The 22,887-nt window shown below is 41.5% G+C and overlaps 1 protein-coding gene across 31 annotated transcripts in view; it reads left to right on the top strand.

Annotated features, from left to right (window-relative positions):
* Positions 1 to 22,887, top strand: part of neb (nebulin) — an 84,222-nt gene that overhangs the window by 20,715 nt on the left and 40,620 nt on the right. For 30 of the 31 annotated variants that reach the window (XM_031796977.1, XM_031797033.1, XM_031796978.1 and 27 more), the window contains exons 35-83: positions 82 to 186; positions 424 to 531; positions 676 to 987; positions 1,121 to 1,327; positions 1,446 to 1,550; positions 1,711 to 1,818; positions 2,019 to 2,330; positions 2,543 to 2,749; positions 2,858 to 2,962; positions 3,057 to 3,164; positions 3,251 to 3,562; positions 3,650 to 3,853; positions 4,052 to 4,156; positions 4,267 to 4,374; positions 4,507 to 4,818; positions 4,906 to 5,109; positions 5,308 to 5,412; positions 8,346 to 8,453; positions 8,586 to 8,897; positions 8,985 to 9,188; positions 9,387 to 9,491; positions 9,605 to 9,712; positions 9,823 to 10,134; positions 10,273 to 10,476; positions 12,099 to 12,203; positions 12,366 to 12,473; positions 12,811 to 13,122; positions 13,248 to 13,451; positions 13,648 to 13,752; positions 13,932 to 14,039; positions 14,310 to 14,621; positions 14,757 to 14,960; positions 15,115 to 15,219; positions 15,344 to 15,451; positions 15,542 to 15,853; positions 15,995 to 16,198; positions 16,396 to 16,500; positions 16,734 to 16,841; positions 16,936 to 17,247; positions 17,465 to 17,569; positions 17,780 to 17,878; positions 18,073 to 18,174; positions 18,454 to 18,561; positions 20,165 to 20,476; positions 20,669 to 20,773; positions 20,929 to 21,033; positions 21,253 to 21,357; positions 21,577 to 21,684; positions 22,716 to 22,826. In XM_031796977.1, coding sequence (XP_031652837.1) covers positions 82 to 186; positions 424 to 531; positions 676 to 987; positions 1,121 to 1,327; positions 1,446 to 1,550; positions 1,711 to 1,818; positions 2,019 to 2,330; positions 2,543 to 2,749; positions 2,858 to 2,962; positions 3,057 to 3,164; positions 3,251 to 3,562; positions 3,650 to 3,853; positions 4,052 to 4,156; positions 4,267 to 4,374; positions 4,507 to 4,818; positions 4,906 to 5,109; positions 5,308 to 5,412; positions 8,346 to 8,453; positions 8,586 to 8,897; positions 8,985 to 9,188; positions 9,387 to 9,491; positions 9,605 to 9,712; positions 9,823 to 10,134; positions 10,273 to 10,476; positions 12,099 to 12,203; positions 12,366 to 12,473; positions 12,811 to 13,122; positions 13,248 to 13,451; positions 13,648 to 13,752; positions 13,932 to 14,039; positions 14,310 to 14,621; positions 14,757 to 14,960; positions 15,115 to 15,219; positions 15,344 to 15,451; positions 15,542 to 15,853; positions 15,995 to 16,198; positions 16,396 to 16,500; positions 16,734 to 16,841; positions 16,936 to 17,247; positions 17,465 to 17,569; positions 17,780 to 17,878; positions 18,073 to 18,174; positions 18,454 to 18,561; positions 20,165 to 20,476; positions 20,669 to 20,773; positions 20,929 to 21,033; positions 21,253 to 21,357; positions 21,577 to 21,684; positions 22,716 to 22,826 — 8,352 coding nt within the window. The remainder of the gene's footprint in view (positions 1 to 81; positions 187 to 423; positions 532 to 675; positions 988 to 1,120; positions 1,328 to 1,445; positions 1,551 to 1,710; positions 1,819 to 2,018; positions 2,331 to 2,542; positions 2,750 to 2,857; positions 2,963 to 3,056; positions 3,165 to 3,250; positions 3,563 to 3,649; positions 3,854 to 4,051; positions 4,157 to 4,266; positions 4,375 to 4,506; positions 4,819 to 4,905; positions 5,110 to 5,307; positions 5,413 to 8,345; positions 8,454 to 8,585; positions 8,898 to 8,984; positions 9,189 to 9,386; positions 9,492 to 9,604; positions 9,713 to 9,822; positions 10,135 to 10,272; positions 10,477 to 12,098; positions 12,204 to 12,365; positions 12,474 to 12,810; positions 13,123 to 13,247; positions 13,452 to 13,647; positions 13,753 to 13,931; positions 14,040 to 14,309; positions 14,622 to 14,756; positions 14,961 to 15,114; positions 15,220 to 15,343; positions 15,452 to 15,541; positions 15,854 to 15,994; positions 16,199 to 16,395; positions 16,501 to 16,733; positions 16,842 to 16,935; positions 17,248 to 17,464; positions 17,570 to 17,779; positions 17,879 to 18,072; positions 18,175 to 18,453; positions 18,562 to 20,164; positions 20,477 to 20,668; positions 20,774 to 20,928; positions 21,034 to 21,252; positions 21,358 to 21,576; positions 21,685 to 22,715; positions 22,827 to 22,887) is intronic. The other variant, XM_031797014.1, reaches the window with a different exon arrangement.

Genomic DNA, 22,887 nt, shown 5'->3' with positions numbered 1-22,887 from the left:
AAACAGATTGTTTAAAATGTGATGTTATCTCGTTTGTCCTAATGTTATTCTTAATCTGTGTTTGTGTCAATTACTTTGCAGCAAGAATACACCAAACAATGGCACAAGGACAAGCTCACAGTCCATGTGATGCCAGATGCCCCTGAGATTGTCCTGGCCAAGGCTAATGCTATCAACATGAGTCAGGTATGATCATCACGTCTCATCTTCCAATGTCACTACTAACTAATACTGTATACGACGGCATACTCGTTGCCCCTTTCGAACTAGTTACTGTAATTTTAATCATAATCTATAGAATCAAAACTACTTTCAAAAGTCTGAAAGTCACAGACATTCAAACTGTAATTTAAAAGTAAGAACCATGCATTTAATAGTCCTTTTTGGGCTCTGTTTCTAAGCTGTGTCTATATACCTTTTCAGAAACTCTACAAATCCGGTCTGGAGGACATGTATAGAAAGGGCTACGATCTCAAACCTGATGCCATTGCCATTCTGGCTGCCAAGAAAGGCACTACCATTGCCAGTGATGTAAGTGTAAAATAATTTCATTTATTTTTGCTTGCTGCATAGATCCTGTTTTCTGTCACTTTTATCAGCTATCAACTGTGTAGAGAATTAATGTGATCAGATGCTGCTTCTGTAATTGACTAAACACCTGTATATTTTTTACAGTACAAGTACAAGCTGGCGTACGAGAAGGGAAGAGGCAAACAAGTGGGCTGCCGTAATCTTCAGGATGACCCCTTGCTGGTGCACTACATGCAGGTGGCCAAGATGCAGAGTGAGAGGAACTACAAGAAGGACTACCACAAGTCCAAGCTGAAGTACTGCTCTCCAGTTGACATGATGAGTGTTGCACATGCAAAGCAAGCCTCTGCAGTGCAAACCTATACTGGCTACAGGAAAGTCCAACACCACTACACTCTTCTCCCTGACTCCATGAACCTTGAGCTGGCTCGCACCATGAATGCCAGTTGCAGTGATGTGAGTTCAGCAGTTACATAGTAACATAGCACCAACTAAACATAGTAAACATTGCTGATCAATTATACATCCTTACCACTCATATTATTGTTTTGCTAATCACCCGTTTCTCAACTCTAATGTCTTTCTATAGTACGAGTACAAGTCTGACTGGAACAACTATGTGAGAGGAACGGGATGGATTCCTGTTGGCTCGCTGCCGGTGGAGCTTGCAAAGGTTGGCGCGGATATCCAGAGTGAACATAAGTACCGTACACACCCTTCCAAATTCCAGTTCAAGAAGCTGATGGACTCCATGGACATGGTCCTGGCCACTGACAACAACAAGATCATGAACAAGGTATGCTCAGACCAGACGTGTACGTTTGTGAAAAATAAAGCTGTTATCACAGTTTATTTCTAATGTGTCTCATAATGAGAGTCGAGGTTAATTGATTGGTGAATCATTTTGATTGCAGCAAGAATACACCAAACAATGGCACAAGGACAAGCTCACAGTCCATGTGATGCCAGATGCCCCTGAGATTGTCCTGGCCAAGGCTAATGCTATCAACATGAGTCAGGTAAGGCTACCATTTCCACACGTGTGTTACTATCTATCATCAAAATATTCCTCTTTGTATCCATCATGCTTTTGCAATATAACTTCAAATAGGTCTTGGAAGTATTTAACAAATGTTATTTTGGTCGTATTTTTTATAAATAGTTTCTCCTCCATTCCAGAAAACCTACAAAGCAGGTCTGGAGGCAATGTATAATAAGGGTTACGACCTGAAGGTTGATGCCATCACCATCCAGGCTGCCAAGCAGGGCACCAAAATCGCCAGTGACGTGAGTGACTCAGACCAACAAATAAAAGCCTTTAAAACCATTTTACAATGTGCTCCAACCTCTGTTTGAGTATGTGAGTCTATCAGATCGGTTGGGATAAAGCAGAAGGGGAATTTCCATTGGACCTTGTGTCCAATAAATTCTTATTTTTCGAAATATTATCTTTCGTTCTGGGAATAATACATTGTTTATTTACACAGTACAAGTACAAGCTGAATCACCAGAAGAATAGGGGAAAACAAGTGGGCTGCCGTAATCTTCAGGATGACCCCTTGCTGGTGCACTACATGGAGGTGGCCAGGTTGCAGAGTGACAAGAACTACAAGAAGGACTACCACAAGTCTAAGCTGAAGTACCACTCCCCAGTAGACATGATGAGTATTGCGCATGCCAAACACGCCTCCACAGTGCAGACGTATGCAGGCTACAGGAAGATCCAGCACCATTACACTGTGCTTGCCGATGCCATGAATGTGGAGTTGGCTAAGCAGATGCAGACGATCGCTAGTGATGTGAGTATTATTTTACTCATAAATACATAACAACAAACAAAAAAACAACAACATGTTTTTGTGTACAATGTATTATTTTCCCTGACAATAATTGATCCATTCCCCTATTCTGAGCTGTTAAACCACATCCAAATCTGTGAGAATGTTTTATGATGTCCGTCAATTCTTTACTCTGTTATTTAGAACCTGACAGTATTTACTTATTTCTGCAGAATTTGTACAAAAGTGACTATGAGACTTACATCAAAGGCACAGGATGGATTCCCATTGGTTCTCTGGATGTAGAGAAAGCCAAAACAGCTGGCCTGATTGGCAGTGAGAAACTTTACCGCCAACACCCCAGCGGTTTCAAGTTTACCAAAGACATGCACTCCATGGACCTTGTCCTGGCCAGTGCTAACAATGCGATCATGAACAAGGTCATTCTTTGCATCTAGGTCTATGCATACTGTATATGTATACAGTATATTATATACACATATACATGGTGATACTTCAAAACACTAACAAATATATCTGTCTTATAGCAAACGTACATTGACACCTGGAATAAGGATAAGACCACTGTCCACATGATGCCAGACTCAATGGAGGTGGTTTTGGCCAGAGCCAACAAGATCAACTGCAGCAATGTAAGTTATTCCTTCCACACCTCATTGTATTGTTCATCTAGGCTGCATTGTCATAATTCAGTCATTCAAAACACGTTTTTCTTCTCCTGTACAGACACTGTATAAGCTTGCCAATGAACAGGACAAGAAGAAGGGTTATGACCTGCGCAACGATGCTATTGCAATCCAGGCAGCCAAACAGGGCACATCCATTGCTAGCGATGTAAGTTAAACACTGTTTATTGAATAAATGGTGTGTGAACTTCAGCTTTTGAATGAAACCTAACTATCTCAATATCATTTATTAAGTTCAAATACAGGGCTGGCTACCGTAAACAGATTGGCCACCACATTGGAGCCCGCTGTATCGAGGATGACCCTCTGCTCATGCTGGCTCTGAACTCAGCTAAGATTGCCAGTGATGCTCTGTACAAGAAAGACTTCCACAAGTCCAAGACAAGGTTCCATCTCCCATTGGACATGATTGCCTTTGAGTTGGCCAAAAAGAACCAGATTCAGGTCAACCATGCCAAATATGTAACTCGCCTGCACAACTGGACCTGTCTGCCAGACTCCAGTGATGTCGTCCATGCCAGACATGTCTATGACATAGCGAGTGATGTAAGTATGTATTAACTAGATCATGTTTTTCCAGTGTGATTGTTTTTATTCTGGCCATGTTGACCTTTGTGGTATTGTTGTGTCTAGGCTGTGTACAAGGCTGATCTCAAGAGCCTACAAGGTATCGGATGGGTTCCCATCGGCTCACTTGATGTTGAGAAGGCAAAGAAAGCCTCAGAGGTCCTGAGTGAGAAGCTGTATCGTCAGCACCCAAGCAACTTCAAGTTCACCAGCTCAGTTCAAGACATGGGAATGGTTTTGGCTAAACAAAATAATGATAATGCCAACAAGGTATTTGACTACCTGGTATATCTTTACTAATCCTTTGCCTTCGTATGTTTCCCCTGGTAGATTATATTCAAATAATGATTCCATCATTTAAACCCTCTTTAATGTAATCTGATCTCCCCTACTTTGCATTATATTTGAGCCAATGATATGAAGAGGCACTTAATGTTGTTAGTTTGAACTTGAAACTCATTATTGCAGCAAGCGTACACTGAGGCCTGGGAGAAGGACAAGACCAAGAACCACATTATGCCAGATGCGATGGAAGTGGTTTTGGCCAATGCAAACAAGTCCAACTACAGTTGGGTAAGTAAATGGTGGCACAAAGGTAACCCTCCTGATGAATGTATATGTTCAAAAATAATACTTATTGTAGAGAAATCCATATCTATGGATGTTTTATTTTCTTCATACAGAACCAATACAGAAAAGCAATGGAAGAGGATAAGAAGAAGGGCTATGATTTGCGCAATGATGCCATTGCTATCATCGCAGCCAAGCACGGCAGGGAAATTATCAGTGATGTAAGTTCATTGAACATCTAGCCATCGTAACCAATTATATTTCTTAACTATTTCATGACACAATATATAAACTGTACTTCTGGAAAATTAAGAGAATCCTCAACACTGCCATTTCATATTTGCTTTCTGTAGCACAAGTACAAGACTGGCTACCGTAAGCAGGTTGGCCACCACATTGGAGCCCGCTGCGTTGAGGATGACCCTCTACTTATGCTGGCTATTAACTCAGCAAAGATTGCCAGTGATGCCCTGTACAAGAAGGATTTCCACCAGTCCAAAACCAAGTTCCACCTCCCATTGGACATGATTGCCTTTGAGTTGGCCAAAAAGAACCAGATTCAGGTCAACCATGCCAAATATGTAACTCGCCTGCACAACTGGACCTGTCTGCCAGACTCCAGTGATGTCGTCCATGCCAGACATGTCTATGACATAGCGAGTGATGTAAGTATGTATTAACTAGATCATGTTTTTCCAGTGTGATTGTTTTTATTCTGGCCATGTTGACCTTTGTGGTATTGTTGTGTCTAGGCTGTGTACAAGGCTGATCTCAAGAGCCTACAAGGTATCGGATGGGTTCCCATCGGCTCACTTGATGTTGAGAAGGCAAAGAAAGCCTCAGAGGTCCTGAGTGAGAAGCTGTATCGTCAGCACCCAAGCAACTTCAAGTTCACCAGCTCAGTTCAAGACATGGGAATGGTTTTGGCTAAACAAAATAATGATAATGCCAACAAGGTATTTGACTAACTGCCCTATCTTTACTAATCCTTTGCCTTCATATGTTTCCCCTGGTAGATTATATTCAAATAATGACTCCATCATTTAAACCCTCTTTAATGTAATCTGATCTCCCCTACTTTGCATTATATTTGAGCTGATGATATGAAGAGGCACTTAATGTTGTTAGTTTGAACTTGAAACTCATTATTGCAGCAAGCGTACACTGAGGCCTGGGAGAAGGACAAGACCAAGAACCACATTATGCCAGATGCGATGGAAGTGGTTTTGGCCAATGCAAACAAGTCCAACTACAGTTGGGTAAGTAAATGGTGGCACAAAGGTAACCCTCCTGATGAATGTATATGTTCAAAAATAATATATATATATTTTTTTTCTTCAGTAAAGTATGTTGTAACTTTGTTAAATGCATTTGAAATAAATTGTGATTTGATTGCCATTGCTATCATTGCTTGATGCCCTCAATCTCACACAAATTATCAATGAACCTACCCGGTAAAACCCGAAATCCGTAAACACGGGCACCCTCATAGCTATCATCCTAACTTACTCGCCTTCCAAATATACCTCTGCTGTTTTCAACCAAGATCTCAGGGGTCACTGCCTCATTGCTTGCATCCGAAATGGGTCTGCGGTCAAACGACCACCCCTCATCACTGTCAAACGCTCCCTAAAACACTTCAGTGAACAGGCCTTTCTAATCGACCTGGCCGGGGTATCCTGGAATGACATTGACCTCATCCTGTCAGTAGAGGATGCCTGGTTATTCTTTAAAAGTGCCTTCCTCACCATCTTAAATAAGCATGCTCCATTCAAAAAATGTAGAACTAGGAATAGATATAGTCCTTGGTTCACTCCAGACCTGTCTGCCTTTGACCAGCACAAAAACATCCTATGGCGTTCTGCATAAGCAACGAATAGCCCCCGTTATATTCAACTTTTCAGGGGAATTAGGAACCAATATACACAGGCAGTTAGGAAAGCTAAGGTTAGCTTTTTCAAACAGAAATGTGCATCCTGTAGTACAAACTCTAAAAAGTTCCGAGACACTGTAAAGTCCATGGAGAATAAGAGCACCTCCTCCTAGCTGCCCACTGCACTGAGGCTAGGAAACACTACCGATAAATCCCCTATAATTGAGAATTTCAATAAGCATTTCTCTATGGCTGGCCATGCTTTCCACCTGGCTACCCCTACCCCAGTCAACTGCCCGGCACCCTCCATAGAAACCCACCCAAGCCCCCCCCATTTCTCCTTCACCCAAATCCAGATAGCTGATGTTCTGAAAGAGCTGCAAAATCTGGACCCCTACAAATCAGCCGGGCTAGACAATCTGGACCATATCTTTCTAAAATGATCTGCCGAAATTGTTGCAACCCCTATTACTAGCCTGTTCAACCTCTCTTTTGTATCGTCTGAGATTCACAAAGATTGGAAAGCTGCCAAGGTCATCCCTCTCTTCAAAGGGTGAGACACTATAGACCCAAACTGCTTACAGACCTTTATCTATCCTACCCTGCCATTCTAAGGTCTTCGAAAGCCAAGTTAACAAACAGATTACCGGCCATTTTGAATCCCACCGTACCTTCTCTGCAATGCAATCTGGTTTCAGAGCTGGTCATGGGTGCACTTCAGCCACGCTCAAGGTCCTAAACGATATCATAACTGCCATCGATAAGAGACATTACTGTGCAGCCGTATTCATCGACTTGGCCAAGGCTTTCGACTCTGTCAATCACCACATTCTTATCGGCTGACGAAACAGCCTTGGTTTTTCAAATGACTGCTCGCCTGGTTCACCAACTACTTCTCTGACAGAGTCCAGTGTGTCAAATCGGTGGGCCTGTTGTTCGGACCTCTGGCAGTCTCCATGGGGGTGCCACAGGGTTCAATTCCCGTGTCGACTCTCTTCTCTGTATACATCAATGATGTCGCTCTTGTTGCTGGTGATTCTCTGATCCACCTCTACGCAGATGACACCATTCTGTATACTTCTGGACCTTCTTTGGACACTGTGTTAACTAACCTCCAGACGAGCTTCAATGCCATACAACTCTCCTTCCGTGGCCTCCAACTGCTCTTAAATGCAAGTAAAACTAAATGCATGTTTTTCAACCGATCGCTGCCCAAACCTGCCCACCCGCCCAGCGTCACTACTCTGAACGGTTCTGACTTAGAATATGTGGGTGTCTGGTGTCTGGTTAGACTGTAAACTCTCCTTCCAGACTCACATTAGGCATCTCCAATCCAAAATTCAATCTAGAATCGGCTTCCTATTTCACAACAAAGCATCCTTCACTCATGCTGCCAAACATACCCTCGTAAAACTGACCATCCTACCGATCCTCGACTTCGGCGATGTCATTTACAAAATAGCCCCCAACACTCTACTCAACAAATTGGATGCAGTCTATCACAGTGCCATCCGTTTTGTCACCAAAGCCCCATATACTACCCACCACTGTGACCTGTACGCTCTCGTTGGCTGGCCCTCGCTTCATACTCGTCGCCAAACCCACTGGCTTCAGGTCATCTACAAGTCTCTGATAGGTAAGGCCCCGCCTTATCTCAGCTCACTGGTCACCATAGCAGCACCCACCCGTAGCACGCGCTCCAGCAGGTATATTTCTCTGGTCACCCCCAAAGCCAATTACTCCTTTGGCCGCCTTTCCTTCCAGTTCTCTGCTGCCAATGACTGGATTGAATGGCAAACATCACTGAAACTGGAGACTCTTACCTCCCTCACTAGCTTTAAGCACCAGCTGTCTGAGCAGCTCACAGATCACTGCACCTGTACATAGCCCATCTGTAAATAGCCCATCCAACTACCTCATCCCCATACTGTATTTATTTATTTATTTTGCTCCTTTGCACCCATGTAACTCTACTTGCACATTCATCTTCTGCACATCAATCACTCTAGTGTCTAATTGGTATATTGTAATTACTTCGCCACCATGACCTATTTATTGCCTTACCTCCCTTTTCTTACCTCATTTGCACACACTGTATAAAGATTTTCTTCAACTGTATTACTGACTGTATGTTTTGTTTATTCCATGTGTAACTCTGTGTTGTTGTATGTGTCGAACTGCTTTGCTTTATTCTTGGCCAGGTCGCAGTTGTAAATGAGAACTTGTTCTCAACTTGCCTACCTGGCTAAATAAAGATGAAATAAAATAAACATTTGAAATACCCATATCTATGGACGTTTTATTTTCTTCTTCATACAGAACCAATACAGAAAAGCAATGGAAGAGGATAAGAAGAAGGGCTATGATTTGCGCAATGATGCCATTGCTATCATCGCAGCCAAGCACGGCAGGGAAATTATCAGTGATGTAAGTTCATTGAACATCTAGCCATCGTAACCAATTATATTTCTTAACTATTTCATGACACAATATATAAAATGTACTTCTGGAAAATTAAGAGAATCCTCAACACTGCCATTTCATATTTGCTTTCTGTAGCACAAGTACAAGACTGGCTACCGTAAGCAGGTTGGCCACCACATTGGAGCCCGCTGCGTTGAGGATGACCCTCTGCTTATGCTTGCTATTAACTCAGCTAAGATTGCCAGTGATGCCCTGTACAAGAAGGACTTCCACCAGTCCAAAACCAAGTTCCATCTCCCATTGGACATGATTGCCTTTGAGTTGGCCAAAAAGAACCAGATTCAGGTCAACCATGCCAAATATGTAACTCGCCTGCACAACTGGACCTGTCTGCCAGACTCCAGTGATGTCGTCCATGCCAGACATGTCTATGACATAGCGAGTGATGTAAGTATGTATTAACTAGATCATGTTTTTCCAGTGTGATTGTTTTTATTCTGGCCATGTTGACCTTTGTGGTATTGTTGTGTCTAGGCTGTGTACAAGGCTGATCTCAAGAGCCTACAAGGTATCGGATGGGTTCCCATCGGCTCACTTGATGTCGAGAAGGCAAAGAAAGCCACAGAGGTCCTGAGTGAGAAGCTGTATCGTCAGCACCCAAGCAACTTCAAGTTCACCAGCTCAGTTCAAGACATGGGAATGGTTTTGGCTAAACAAAATAATGATAATGCCAACAAGGTATTTGACTAACTGCTATATCTTTACTAATCCTTTGCCTTCATATGTTTCCCCTGGTAGATTATATTCAAATAATGATTCCATCATTTAAACCTGCTTTAATGTAATCTGATCTCCCCTACTTTGCATTATATTTGAGCCAATGATATGAAGAGGCACTTAATGTTGTTAGTTTGAACTTGAAACTCATTATTGCAGCAAGCGTACACTGAGGCCTGGGAGAAGGACAAGACCAAGAACCACATTATGCCAGATGCGATGGACGTGGTTTTGGCCAATGCAAACAAGTCCAACTACAGTTGGGTAAGTAAATGGTGGCACAAAGGTAACCCTCCTGATGAATGTATATGTTCAAAAATAATACTTATTGTAGAGAAATCCATATCTATGGATGTTTTATTTTCTTCTTCATACAGAACCAATACAGAAAAGCAATGGAAGAGGATAAGAAGAAGGGCTATGATTTGCGCAATGATGCCATTGCTATCATCGCAGCCAAGCACGGCAGGGAAATTATCAGTGATGTAAGTACTTATTTTGTTATCATAAAGGAACTGACTATATCAATACTGTGTACACCTTTAATTTACTGAAATCCCCATTACATACTTTCTACCTTTTTGGTTCGGTATAGTACAAGTACAAGGCAGGCTACCGTAAACAGGTTGGCCATCACATTGGAGCCCGCTGTGTCGAGGATGACCCTCTGCTCGTGCTGGCGCTTAACTCAGCTAAGATTGCCAGCGATGCTCTGTACAAGAAGGACTTCCACCAGTCCAAAACCAAGTTCCACCTCCCATTGGACATGATGGCCTTTGAGTTGTGCAAGAAGAACCAGATCCAGGTCAATGACTTCAACTACAGAACTCGCCTGCACAACTGGACCTGTCTGCCAGACTCCAGTGATGTCGTCCAGGCCAGACATGTCTATGACATTAATAGTGAGGTAAGTTTAAGAAGTTAATTCCATTCTTTCTTGTAAAATGTTTACTCGCGTTGTTAATGAAGCACCCAGGACTGGTCAAACCCAGTGATAAAAGGTTTGAGATGGCACCATGTAATGGGAGTATGATATCCCTCTTAGGCGGTGTACAGGGCTGACACAAAGTGGCTCAGGGGAATGGGATGGGTCCCCATTGGCTCACTTGATGTGGAAAAAGCAAAGAAGGCCGCCGAGATCTTGAGTGAGAGGAAATACCGCCAGCACCCCAGCACTCTGGCCTTCAAAAGCCCCCTCGACAGCATGGATATCGTTCTGGCCAAAAGTAATGCCCAGATCATGAACAAGGTAAACTTCAACTAATGTCTTCCAGCTAACTACACAGTTTCCTGTTACACCAGAATTCAACACCAAAATCCAATTTGAGGTTTTATGGAGCTGCCATTCTCATATGATATCTTGCAGCATTTCTACACTAAGGCATGGGAGAACAAGGTCCACCCCAACACCAAGTCCAAGACCCTATCTAATACAGTTGAAGTCAGACGTTTACATACACCTTAGCCAAATACATTTAAACTCAGTTTTTCACAATTCCTGACATTTAATCCTAGTAAAAATTCCCTGTCTTAGGTCAGTTAGGATCACCACTTTATTTTAAGAATGTGAAATGTCAGAATAATAGTTGATAGAATTATTTATTTCAGCTTTTATTTCTTTCATCACATTCCCATTGGGTCAGAAGTTTACATACACTCAATTAGTAGTTGGTAGCATTGCTTTTAAATTGTTTAACTTGGGTCAAACGTTTTGGGTAGCCTTCCACAAGCTTCCCACAATAAGTTGGGTGAATTTTGTCCCATTCCTCCTGACAAAGCTGGTGTAACTGAGTCAGGTTTGTAGGCCTCCTTGCTCGCACACGCTTTTTCAGTTCTGCCCACACATTTTCTATAGGATTGAGGTCAGGGCTTTGTGATGACCACTCCAATACCTTGACTTTGTTGTCCTTAAGCCATTTTGCCACAACTTTGGAAGTATCATTCTCTCAACTACATTTCACATTCTTAAAATAAAGTGGTGATCCTAACTGACCTAAGACAGGGAGTTTTTACTAGGAGTAAATGTCAGGAATTGTTAAAAACTGAATTTAAATATATTTGGCTAAGGTGTATGCAAACTTCCGACTTCAACTGTAGATTCAGTATCTAATACATACAAGGATTGTTCAGCTCTTTCATAACATAGACTGACCAGGTGAATCCAAGTGAAAGCTATGAACCCTGATTGATGTCACTTGTTAAATCCACTCCAATCAGTGTAGATGAAGTGGAGTAGACAGGTTGAAGAATGATTTTTAAGCTTCGAGACAATTGAGACAAGGATTGTGTATTTGTGCCATTCAGAATGTGAAATGGCAAGACAAAAGATGAAAGTGCCTTTGAATGGGGTATGGTAGTAGGTTCCAGGTGCACCGGTTTGAGTGTGTCCTGCTGCCCCCTGAGCGTGCTCGCACACACGACATCTATTTCTATGGGCACAAGCACTGTTCATGACATAAACTGTTCACACCCTTCTTGTTGGTCAAGAGAATTTTGCAGGTTTAAAGCTTATTTCCTGCAATTCTACACATGTTGTCATTACATTTGGAGTGCAAAGACCATTAAGCAGTTTTAAAGCCCATGTCTAATGTGCATTCATGCAATATTTGTGTGACCAAGAAATTACAACAAAATCTATGGGCTTAAAAACCTAAATAAAAAATGGGCTTGTTGATCTGGACATTTCTGACAAGTTATAAATAGCTCTCTATGCAATGACTGACATGACAAGAGGAACTGATGATGCACTACCCAATTTAGCACATACACCTTGTGCATTCTACTATTACAACTTTCAAGAGTAATATTAAAGCCAGACTGAGTTGCTTAAAAAAACATATACATATTTATTATTTTTTTCTCGTATTTCAGCGCCAGTATGTTGAACAATGGGATGCTGATAAGATCAAAATCCACGTCGGCAATGAGCTTCCAGAGCTTGTGCTGGCCAAGGCCAACGCGATCACCTTGAGCAACGTAGGTCCTCCTTACTTTACCTCAATCTGTTTTCGTTCACTCAAATCTAGTTTTAGCTATATCTATATATGTACTGTATATCTGTCTAATCTATATATCTCTCAACCTCTCCAATGTTTTGTGACCCGTTTTTTAAACGCTTGTTCTTTCTCCTTTTTATAGAAACTGTACAGACAAGGATTTGATGATACCATCAAGAAGGGCTATTACCTACCTGTCGATGCTATCTCCGTTAAGGCTGCCAAGCACGGTAGAGAGATTATCAGCGATGTGAGTACTGTACTTTTGTCCCCCTTTTTTCACAGAATTTTTTTTTCTTCATAATTTTACCATTTCCAAGGCCTTAAGCTATATTATCATTGATGTAAGCAAACCTTTAAAGATATTTTCCTAATTATTAAAGTGCTAAGGAAGCGTTATACTAATAACAATTCCCGAATTAAATTCCTGAATCAATTAATGAGTGAATGACTCAGGCATAAATACACTTGGAATGTCTTATTTGAAACACTGACAAATTTATAAGGAAAGGACGTTCAATAAATGCACCCTTTTATGACTGAAGTTGGTACACAAACTCGAAAAATTATCTTCTGATCTCTTTCAGTACAAGTACAAGGCTGGATACAGCAAGCAGCTTGGCCACCACATTGGAGCGCGCTGCGTTGAGGATGACCCTCTGCTCATACTGGCTATTAACTCAGCCAAGATTGCCAGTGATGCCCTGTACAAGAAGGACTTCCACCAGTCCAAAACCAAGTTCCACCTCCCATTGGACATGATGGCCTTTGAGTTGTGCAAGAAGAACCAGATCCAGGTCAATGACTTCAACTACAGAACCAAACTGCACAACTGGACCTGTCTGCCAGACTCCAGTGATGTCGTCCATGCCAGGAGGGTCTACGATCTACATAGTGACGTAAGCTTCTTCTCCATATACTGGATCAAATTCTTGTTTCTTTTCCATTAACCACTTACAATTGTTTTTATGTCTACAGTAAGTGTGATTGTTTGTTTGATTGATTGATGCTTTCCACCCTTCAGGCTGTCTACCATGCCGACATGGAGTTCATTAGAGGTACTGGCTGGGTCCCCATTGGCTCTCTGGATGTGTTGAAAGCCAAGAAAGCTTCAGAGATCCTGAGCGACCGCCTCTACAAGCAGAAACCAGATACTCTTAAATATACCACCGACATGCACTCCATGCCTATGGTGCTGGCCAAGGCCAATGCTGAGATCATGAACAAGGTTGGTGAAATGTTCAATACATAAATGCTTTTTGAACTATGTCTCTCACTCAGATCAGTGGTTTGGATGGTCAATCTTGCATTTCTGGTTGCTGTTTTCAAGAGTCTTTGGGTCTGACAAATGCGCTATTAAAATGGCATGTAATATTACCTTAATATTTTCTTATAACATAATAATGTTTTCTCTTGTTTTTCAGGGCAACTATGTTGCACAATGGGATGCTGATAAGGTCAAAATCCACGTCGGCAATGAGCTTCCAGAACTTGTGCTGGCCAAGGCCAACGCGATCAACATAAGCAACGTAGGTCCTCTTTGCTTACTTTGCTACATACATTCCTATATTACACTTTCAATAGCTGATGTGTGGCCAAAGACTTTATCTGAAGCTCTAGTAATTAATAATATATCTAGTACTGTTCTAGTAATTATTATTAATGTGTTGGCTTTGTTTCTAAGCTGTGTCTCTATATGCTTTTTCAGAAAACATACAAATCCGAACTGGAGGAGATGTACAAGAAGGGCTATGACCTGAAAAACGATTGTATCGCCATCAAAGCTGCCAAGAATAGTAGAGAAATCATCAGTGATGTGAGTACAGGATACGTTCCTCCTTTTTTCATATTATTGGAAACATTTCAAGCGGTTGATGCAAACAGATTATCATCATTTATGTCATGTTGACAACGTTGTACAAGTAGATACTTTTTTGCCTCTATATAGTACAAGTACAAGATGTCAGTACTTATTTGTTATGTTATCACGTTATCACAAAGGAACTGACTATATCAATACTGTGTACACTTTTAATTTACTGAAATCCCCATTACATACTTTTTCTACCTTTTTGGTTCGGTATAGTACAAGTACAAGGCAGGCTACCGTAAACAGGTTGGCCATCACATTGGAGCCCGCTGTGTCGAGGATGACCCTCTGCTCGTGCTGGCGCTTAACTCAGCCAGAATTGCCAGTGATGCCCTGTACAAGAAGGACTTCAACAAATCCAAGACTAAATTCCACCTGCCAGTGGACATGCTGACCATTGAACTGGCCAAGAAATGCCAGATTCAGGTCAACGACTTCAACTACAGAACTCGCCTGCACAACTGGACCTGTCTGCCAGACTCCAGTGATGTCGTCCAGGCCAGGAAGGTCTATGCTCTGCATAGTGACGTAAGTAGATTATCATCACTCATTAAGATTATGAGGTGTCGGGGGGGCTACACCTATCATTTCAGACAAATATTATACCGCTGACGTTTACTTCCTGACCAATTGTTCTCTCTCTGTTGCTCTCATATAAAACAGGCTGTGTACAGGGCTGATTTGGAGTGGCTCAGAGGCACTGGCTGGGTCCCTATTGGCTCGATCGACGTTGAGAAAGCCAAGAAGGCCAGCGAGATCCTGAGCGAGAGGAAATATCGCCAGCATCCAAGCAACTTCAAGTTTACCGCCACAACCGACGGAATGCCTTATGCCTTGGCTGCGGCCAATGCCCAGATAATGGACAAGGTAAAATTACTTATTTCTTTCTAGTGTGGAGGGAGATTGAACTCAGGTATACATACATTCAGATTCACAGGATGCAGAAACTAATATTGAAAACAGAGGAATAGTGAAACACATTATTTTCTTATAACATTGCCATCCTTTTCTCATATTTCAGCGCCAGTATGTTGAACAGTGGGAGGCTGATAAGGTCAACATCCACGTCGGCAATGAGCTGCCAGAGCTTGTGCTGGCCAAGGCCAACGCGATCATCCTGAGCAACGTAGGTCCTCCTTACTTTGCCTCAAGCTGTTTTCGTTCACTCAAGTTGATCTAGTTTTATCTATCTATATGAGCTATAGGTCTCGCAACCTCTTCAATTCTTTAGATTTTTGGTGTTATTTCAGAAACACTACCGTGAAGGATTTGACGAGATGATCGGACAGGGCTATCATCTGGATAAGGATGCCATTGCTGTCCAACATGCCAAGAAGGGCAGAGAAATCATCAGTGATGTAAGTTTGTATATCCATCTCCTCTGAATGAGCATAGGCAGCAATCATAAAAAAACAACTCAATACTTAGCTAGTCCTCTCTTTTTTCAGTACAAGTACAAGGCCGGCTTCCGCAATCAGTGTGGCCACCATGTTGGAGCCCTATGCATTGAGGATGACCCTCTGCTTGTGATGGCTGCCAATGCCGCCAGGATTTCCAGTGATATTCTCTACAAGAAGGACTTCCACCTCACCAAGACCAAGTTCCGTCTCCCACTTGACATGATGTCCTTCGACTTGGCCAAGAAAGGCCAGTCCCAGATTCAAGAATTCTCCTACAGAACTAAACTGCACAACTGGACCTGTATGCCAGACAACACTGATGTTGTCCAAGCCAGGAAGGTCTACGATCTGCATAGTGATGTAAGTACACAGAGAATTATAGTCCAATCCGTATTGTCTATTTCTGGATCCTAACCTATCGACCGTTGAAGTTCAACCAACTATTACACTACTATCCCATCAGGAGTAATGATTACCTGAACCATGGTTCCTTCCTTCCAGGCTGTGTACAGGGCTGATCTGGAGTGGCTTAGAGGGTGCGGCTGGTTGCCCCAGGGTTCTGTGGATGTCATTAAGGCTAAAAATGCCCAAACCATCCTCAACGAAAGGCTGTACCGCCAGCCCCCCAGCTCTATCAAATTCACCAGTGTCATTGACTCTCCAGAGTTTGTCCTGTCAAAGCAGAATGCTGAGACCCTCAGTGGTGTGAGTACTTTGTTTTTTCCTATTGAAGTGTCCTTCTTGAGTAGCCAAACCTAACCTGTTATCTTGGTCTCTTTGTAAAAATACATTTCTAGTAACAGCGGAGATCGAGATTTTGTAAAATATAGAGCTAGTCTGCGATAACAATGGTTGGATTTATCATTAACCCTTTGATTGTGTGTGTTTGTTGCTTTTCACAGAGGAAATATAGAGAAGTTTGGGATACTGAGAAGACCAATATCCACCTGAACAATGACCTACCTTCTATAGTGCTGTCCAAGGCTAATGCTATTGCCATCAGCAACGTACGTCTGGTTCACTGAACGCTTTGCACATACTGTGTCTTTTGTTTAATTTAATCTATTTTCAGAGTGCAATGAATGCAATGAATATTATATTCAGTCAGCAATAATATAAATAAATTGATTCAGATACACATATGAAGAAACCTATAGCGATTTTTGGTTCATATGCATATAACAGTATGCCCAGATATTATTATTTGACTCACTGACTCAATGATCTTTCCATTTCACAGAAACTGTACACTAAGGATTGGGATGCTGACAAGGCTAAGGGATACCACATCAAGGAGGACGCCATCGCTGTGCTGAAGGCCAGAAAATCTAGAGACATCATCAGCGACGTAAGAGAAAATAACTGCGTCCATTTCATTTAGGTCACTTGATTCAATGGAGTCAGTGGAATTAACTCTCTGATCCCCCCCTGTTTTCACTTAGTACAAATACCACGAGGGCTACCGCAAGCAGGTTGGCCACCACATTGGAGCCCTCAGCGTCAATGATGACCCTCTGATCATGTTGGCTCTGAACTCAGCCAAAATTGCCAGTGATGCCCTGTACAAGAAGGACTTTAACAAGTCCAAGACCAAGTTCCACCTCCCAGTCGACATGCTGACCATTGAACTGGCCAAGAAATGCCAGGTCCAGGTCAACGACTTCAACTACAGAACTCGCCTGCACAACTGGACCTGTCTGCCAGACTCCACTGATGTCGTCCAGGCCAGGAAAACCTATGATCTGCAGAGCGATGTGAGTTCCTCTTTTTATCCCTCTATCATATTGTAATTATATGGCCATGATAATGTTTTATGTGCTATATTCGCCTGAGAGTATTTCAGAGACATCCTTATCGCATACATCTTTGTTGATTTTAACCCTCTGTTCAGTCGTATCTGGGAAAGGCAATCAGTATTTAGTGGCACACTGACCCCTATGCCAATACAAACACCCTGTTGTCTTCTCCCAGGCTGTGTACAAGGCTGATCTGGAGTGGCTCAGGGGATGTGGTTGGAACCCCCATGAGTCTGTGGAGGTGTTGAAAGTGAAACACGCCCAAGCGGTCCTGGCTGACGTAAGTCATATAATATAATGTAATAAGTACATATCATGTAATAAATAAAGTACATATGTGAACTTGACAATAATATAACAGTAATATATGCCACCAAGTGTCTGTCGTCTACCTGATCATTTTAATTGAGGACAGAAAAAGGTTCATATGCAATGAAATTGATTGAAGCTTGATGTTGGTTTGACTGTTGTTGCCGATGTTGTCTTGCAGAGAGGTTACCGCGTCAAGTTGGATCAGCAGATGTTCACGGCTCCTGTGGACCGAATGGACCTGGTTTGCGCTAAGAACGCGGCAGATATCCTCAATGAGGTGGGTGGGGACATGGGCCAATTCTTACATGTTACAACACATGAAAGAATCACAATGTTTTTTTTCTGTGGGGAATGGCTATCAAAATGATGAAGTAAAAACATTGGACTATTGAAGCAACTCTTAATAGAGCCAATAGTAATCATCATAAGTACAATACTAGTCAATTGCTTTTGTGTTTTGATTTTGTGCAGGCTAATTACCGTGCACTCTGGCACACAGAGAAGACTAAGTACACGATCACAGACACCCCAGTACTGGCAACAGCAAGAGAGGTGGCCAAGAATCTCCATCCAGTAAGTTAACTCTTCTTTCTTTACATCAAAGCCTTTCCCTACACCCGCAATAACATCTGCTAAATATGTGTATGTGACCAATAACATATGATTTGATTTGATCAGGGTGCTCAGACATTTGAAAAGCTCAAATGGCCTTTTCCAGTCTGAATAAAGCTTCAACAATACTGAAGGTAGAGGGGAACTCGAAGAAGAAATGCTCATACGACGTGGTGTTGTCACAAAATTGTACCATTACTTCCTGTAATTTACGGTCCTATCTATCTTACCCTTTCACAGAAACTGTACACCAAGGACTGGGATAAGGTCAAAGCCACCGGCTTCTTCATGCCCGGAGATGCTGTTCCCATCAAGCAGTGCATCCACAACAATAAAGTCCAGAGCGATGTGAGTATCACCGTTTTCACCTTTATTTTAACAGGTTATTGAGGTCAAAAATACTTATCTCATCTGAATGCAAATGTAATTGAACAGTAAGTGTCCGTTCACTCCTGATAAAGATAACATTAACTACATCATTTACTTAAGTTCCTAACTTTGTAGTGTTTAAGTGCCTCAAAATATCCATTCACTCAATCCCGTTTTAATTCTAAATGCTTAGATCTCTATTGCAGTATGTATGAATAAACAGTCAATTAAATTCCACTAAGTATGGCACTTTTAATTTAATTTGATCATTTTATTAGGATCCCCATTAGCGGACACCATGACGTCAGCTAATCTTCCTGGGGTCCAACACAGACCTAAAAAGACATTACAAACAATTACAATTTACATTAAGACATAACCGACACTCTACAAGTTTGTTATGACTTCGACATTGTAGACCATTAAAATACCTGACAGGTAATACAGTAGATGCTCTTCAGAATAAGACTCTGTCCAGTCATATGGTCCATCGCATTAGATGTTCTTTTATTGTTTTATTGAAGGTGGATTTACTTTTGTCTCCTGAGAAATGTGAGTTGGTTAAGAATTCCATTCAGTGATGGCTCTGTAAATTACTGTAGATATGAGGAGATTTGTCCTTGGTCTGGGGGTTATCAGATTACCTAAACTTGCCTGGGTGGTTTGGTGGTTATGTTTGTTGCTGGTATACACTAATTTGTATAAAAAGTACTTTGGTTTCATGAAAAATATTACGTTCCTCAAGAAATTCAAAAGACTGCTAGTAATTTGCTTTCAACAGGAATCCATGAGAGATGAATGCATTCTTTAAAAAAATATACAGTGGGGCAAAAAAGTATTTAGTCAGCCAGCAATTGTGCAAGTTCTCCCACTTAAAAAGATGAAACAGGCCTGTAATTTTCATCATAGGTACACTTCAACTATGACAGACAAAATGAGAAGAAAAAAATCCAGAAAATCACATTGTAGGATTTTTAATGGATTTATTTGCAAATTATGGTGGAAAATAAGTATTTGGTCAATAACAAAAGTTTATTTTCCACCATAATTTGCAAATAAATTCATAAAAAATCCTACAATGTGACTGTCTGGATTTTTTTTCTCATTTTGTCTGTCATAGTTGAAGTGTACTTATGATGAAAATTACAGGCCTCTCTCATCTTTTTAAGCGGGAGAACTTGCACAATTGGTGGATGACTAAATACTTTTTTGCCCCACTGTATATATATATATATATATGGATAGAACAATGAAGAGCTAATCTGGCAGCCCTGTTATTTAGGGGCTGAACAGTACTCTAAGTGTGACAGGAACAAAAATGAAATCACCTGATTCAAAATGCTGGATGTTAAATACTCAGAACATTTTCTTGTTATAGCAATGCCCTTACCCATTTTAATGACAATGTTCTCTATATGCTCAGACCAGGATAGATCTGTGTCCAACGTGACGCAAAGTAGTTTGGTCTATTTAACTTGTTCGACAGGCATCCATTCATCGCCAAATTTAATTGAGGGTCACCAGCAAGTATATTTCTTGTACCAAATACAATACTTTGACACTTGCTTGTTCTCTTTCACAGCACAAATACAAGGCAGAATACCGTAAGCAGGCTGGCCATCACATTGGAGCCCGCTGCGTCGAGGATGACCCTCTGCTCATGCTGGCTCTGAACTCAGCCAAGATCGCCTCTGATGCCCTGTACAAGAAAGACTTCAATAAGTCCAAGACCAAGTTCCATCTGCCAGTGGACATGCTGTCTTTCGAGCTGGCCAAGAAATGCCAGGTCCAGGTCAATGACAAACATTACAGGACCCATCTACACAACTGGACCTGTCTGCCAGACTCCACTGACGTCAAACAGGCCCGCAAAGCGTACGACCTTCAGAGTGACGTGAGTAGAATATCTCCTCTCTCTCTCTCTCTCTCTCTCTCTCTCTCTCTCTCTCTTTTGCCCCATCTCTCTCTCTCTTCTCTCCCCATCTCTCTCTTTCTCACCCCCGCTCTCTCTCTCTCCCTAATTAAATCAGGGAAATACCCCGAGATACAATTATGGTTTGTCTAACTCTCCTCTGTCTGTCTGCAGTTTGTCTACAAGGCCGATCTGGAATGGCTCCGTGGCTGTGGATGGATGGCTGCAGACTGTGTCGATCACGTCAAAGTTAGGAATGCCCAGAAGATCATGAACGAGGTAAGCTCCTCTATCTGTATCCATGCTGTTTTTGGTGTGGTTATTGGTTTCATTGGGCACATTCTGCTCCTCAAATGTCAGTCATTAGTACTGCATGTGTTTGCTACCCTTCCGGGAATTCTTACCACTTCTCTCTCTCTACTGTCTTTTTGCAGAGGCTTTACAAGAAGGATGCCAAAGACAACTTTGCCAAATACACACACATCGTGGATCGTCCTGAGATTATCCTGGCCACCATCAATGCTTTTAACCTCAGTGATGTGAGTGAATCATTTTACTAGTTTAGCTTATACAGTATGTTAAGAATAGCCAAAAAACGACATACAGTCTTTGGATGTCTCTTTTGTTTGATGCACATTTTCTCTGTTTCAGATAGCCTTTGACCCATACCTAAGCTTAGAGAAACGTGAGGATGTTGTGTTGTGTGGGTTGTTTCGATTTGATCATGACCTGTGCCTATATGTCCTTCTGTTGTAAAGCTGAAGTACAAGGAGACCTTCAACGCAGAGAAGGGCAAGTACATCGGCTCAGAGGACACACCCCAGCTGGCCCATAGCAGAGAGGTCGCCAAGGTCATCAGTGAGGTAAAGTACTCTACATCCATATGATTTGGTCTTCATAGGAACATCTATCTGCACAAATGTCAAATTTTATATGCAATTATATTTTTTATAATGTTGATAATAATTATAATAATATTGTTGAAACTAATACATTTTATAATGATGATGTTATTTAAAAAAAAAAGTTTTATCTGTAACTTCTGATTTTGACATTGAGGATTGTTTTGATGTCATTTGTAGAAATACTACAAACTGGCTTGGGACGAAAGCAAAGCCACTGGTTACCAGCTCGACCCTCAGTACATTCCAGTAGTCGGAGCCAAGAAGAACAGGGAGATCATCAGTGACGTGAGTCTAATTTACATCCTCTTGACAATCAACAATACAAATATTATGATTAACTATAAAGAATATGATGATTATTACTATAAGTGTAAGGGGTGCGTAACCGGTGGCAGGGAAGTCTGACGCAGGAGAGCAGAACTAAGTAATAGCCAAAGCAGTTTAAGAGCAAAACCAACGGCATAAAGAGTAACAAGACATGAGTAAAAAAAACTTTGCGCACCGGTCATCATGTGCACAAGCATTTACAATAAACAATTCTGCACAAAGACATGGGGGGAACAGGGGGTTAAATACACAACACATAATGAGGGAATGAAAACCAGGTGTGTGGGAAAACAAGACAAAACAAATGGAAAATGAAAAATGGATCGGTGATGGCTAGAAGACCGATGACGTCGACCGCCGAACACTGCCCGAAACAAGGAGAGGAACCGACTTCGGGAGAAGTCGTGACAATAAGATATATATAATATTTAAAGAGCAACAGACACAACGGACTTTAGTACTATTAAATCTAATTCAAATAGTTCAATGCGTGTTTGTTAAATGATTAACTGTAAAGAATATGATGATTATTACTATAGGATATAAATAATACTTAAAGAGCAAAGAACACAACGGACTTTAGTACTATTAAATCTAATTCAAATAGTTAAATGTGTGTTTGTTAAATGATTAACTATAAAGAATATGATGATTATTACAAACAATCGTATAAACTGGGTGGTTTGAGCCATGAATGCTGATTGGCTGACAGCCGTGGTATATAAGTATACCACGGGTATGACAAAAACATTTTTTTTACTGCTCTAATTACATTAGTAACCAGTTTATAATAGCAATAAGGTTTCAGGGGCTGCGTCGTGCCTAAGAACATCCCTTAACCGTGGTATATTGGCCATATACCACACCCCCTCAGGCCTTATTGCTTAAGTAACTGCTAGTGGTTGCATATGTTGTTGTGGTAAGCTCTTTCGCTCCCTGCAATCATTGATGACAATAGTTTTTTTTTCTTTGAAACTGAAACCTTTCAGGCTAAGTACCATGACGCCCATGAGAAGGCCAAGGGCCACTACCTGGCTGGCACCCTGGTGGACTTCCCTGAGGTGATGCGCTGTGGAGAACAGGAGAAACAGAAGGGCCTGGTAAGATATGATACTGCTATATTACTATAGTATATCTACACTATATCTAGTAAGATATAAT

The sequence above is a fragment of the Oncorhynchus kisutch genome, linkage group LG2 (assembly GCF_002021735.2).
Source record: "Oncorhynchus kisutch isolate 150728-3 linkage group LG2, Okis_V2, whole genome shotgun sequence".
Lineage (NCBI taxonomy): Eukaryota > Metazoa > Chordata > Actinopteri > Salmoniformes > Salmonidae > Oncorhynchus > Oncorhynchus kisutch.
The sequence above is the reverse complement of the archived record's forward strand: the minus strand, read 5'-3'. Positions and strand labels throughout refer to the sequence as shown.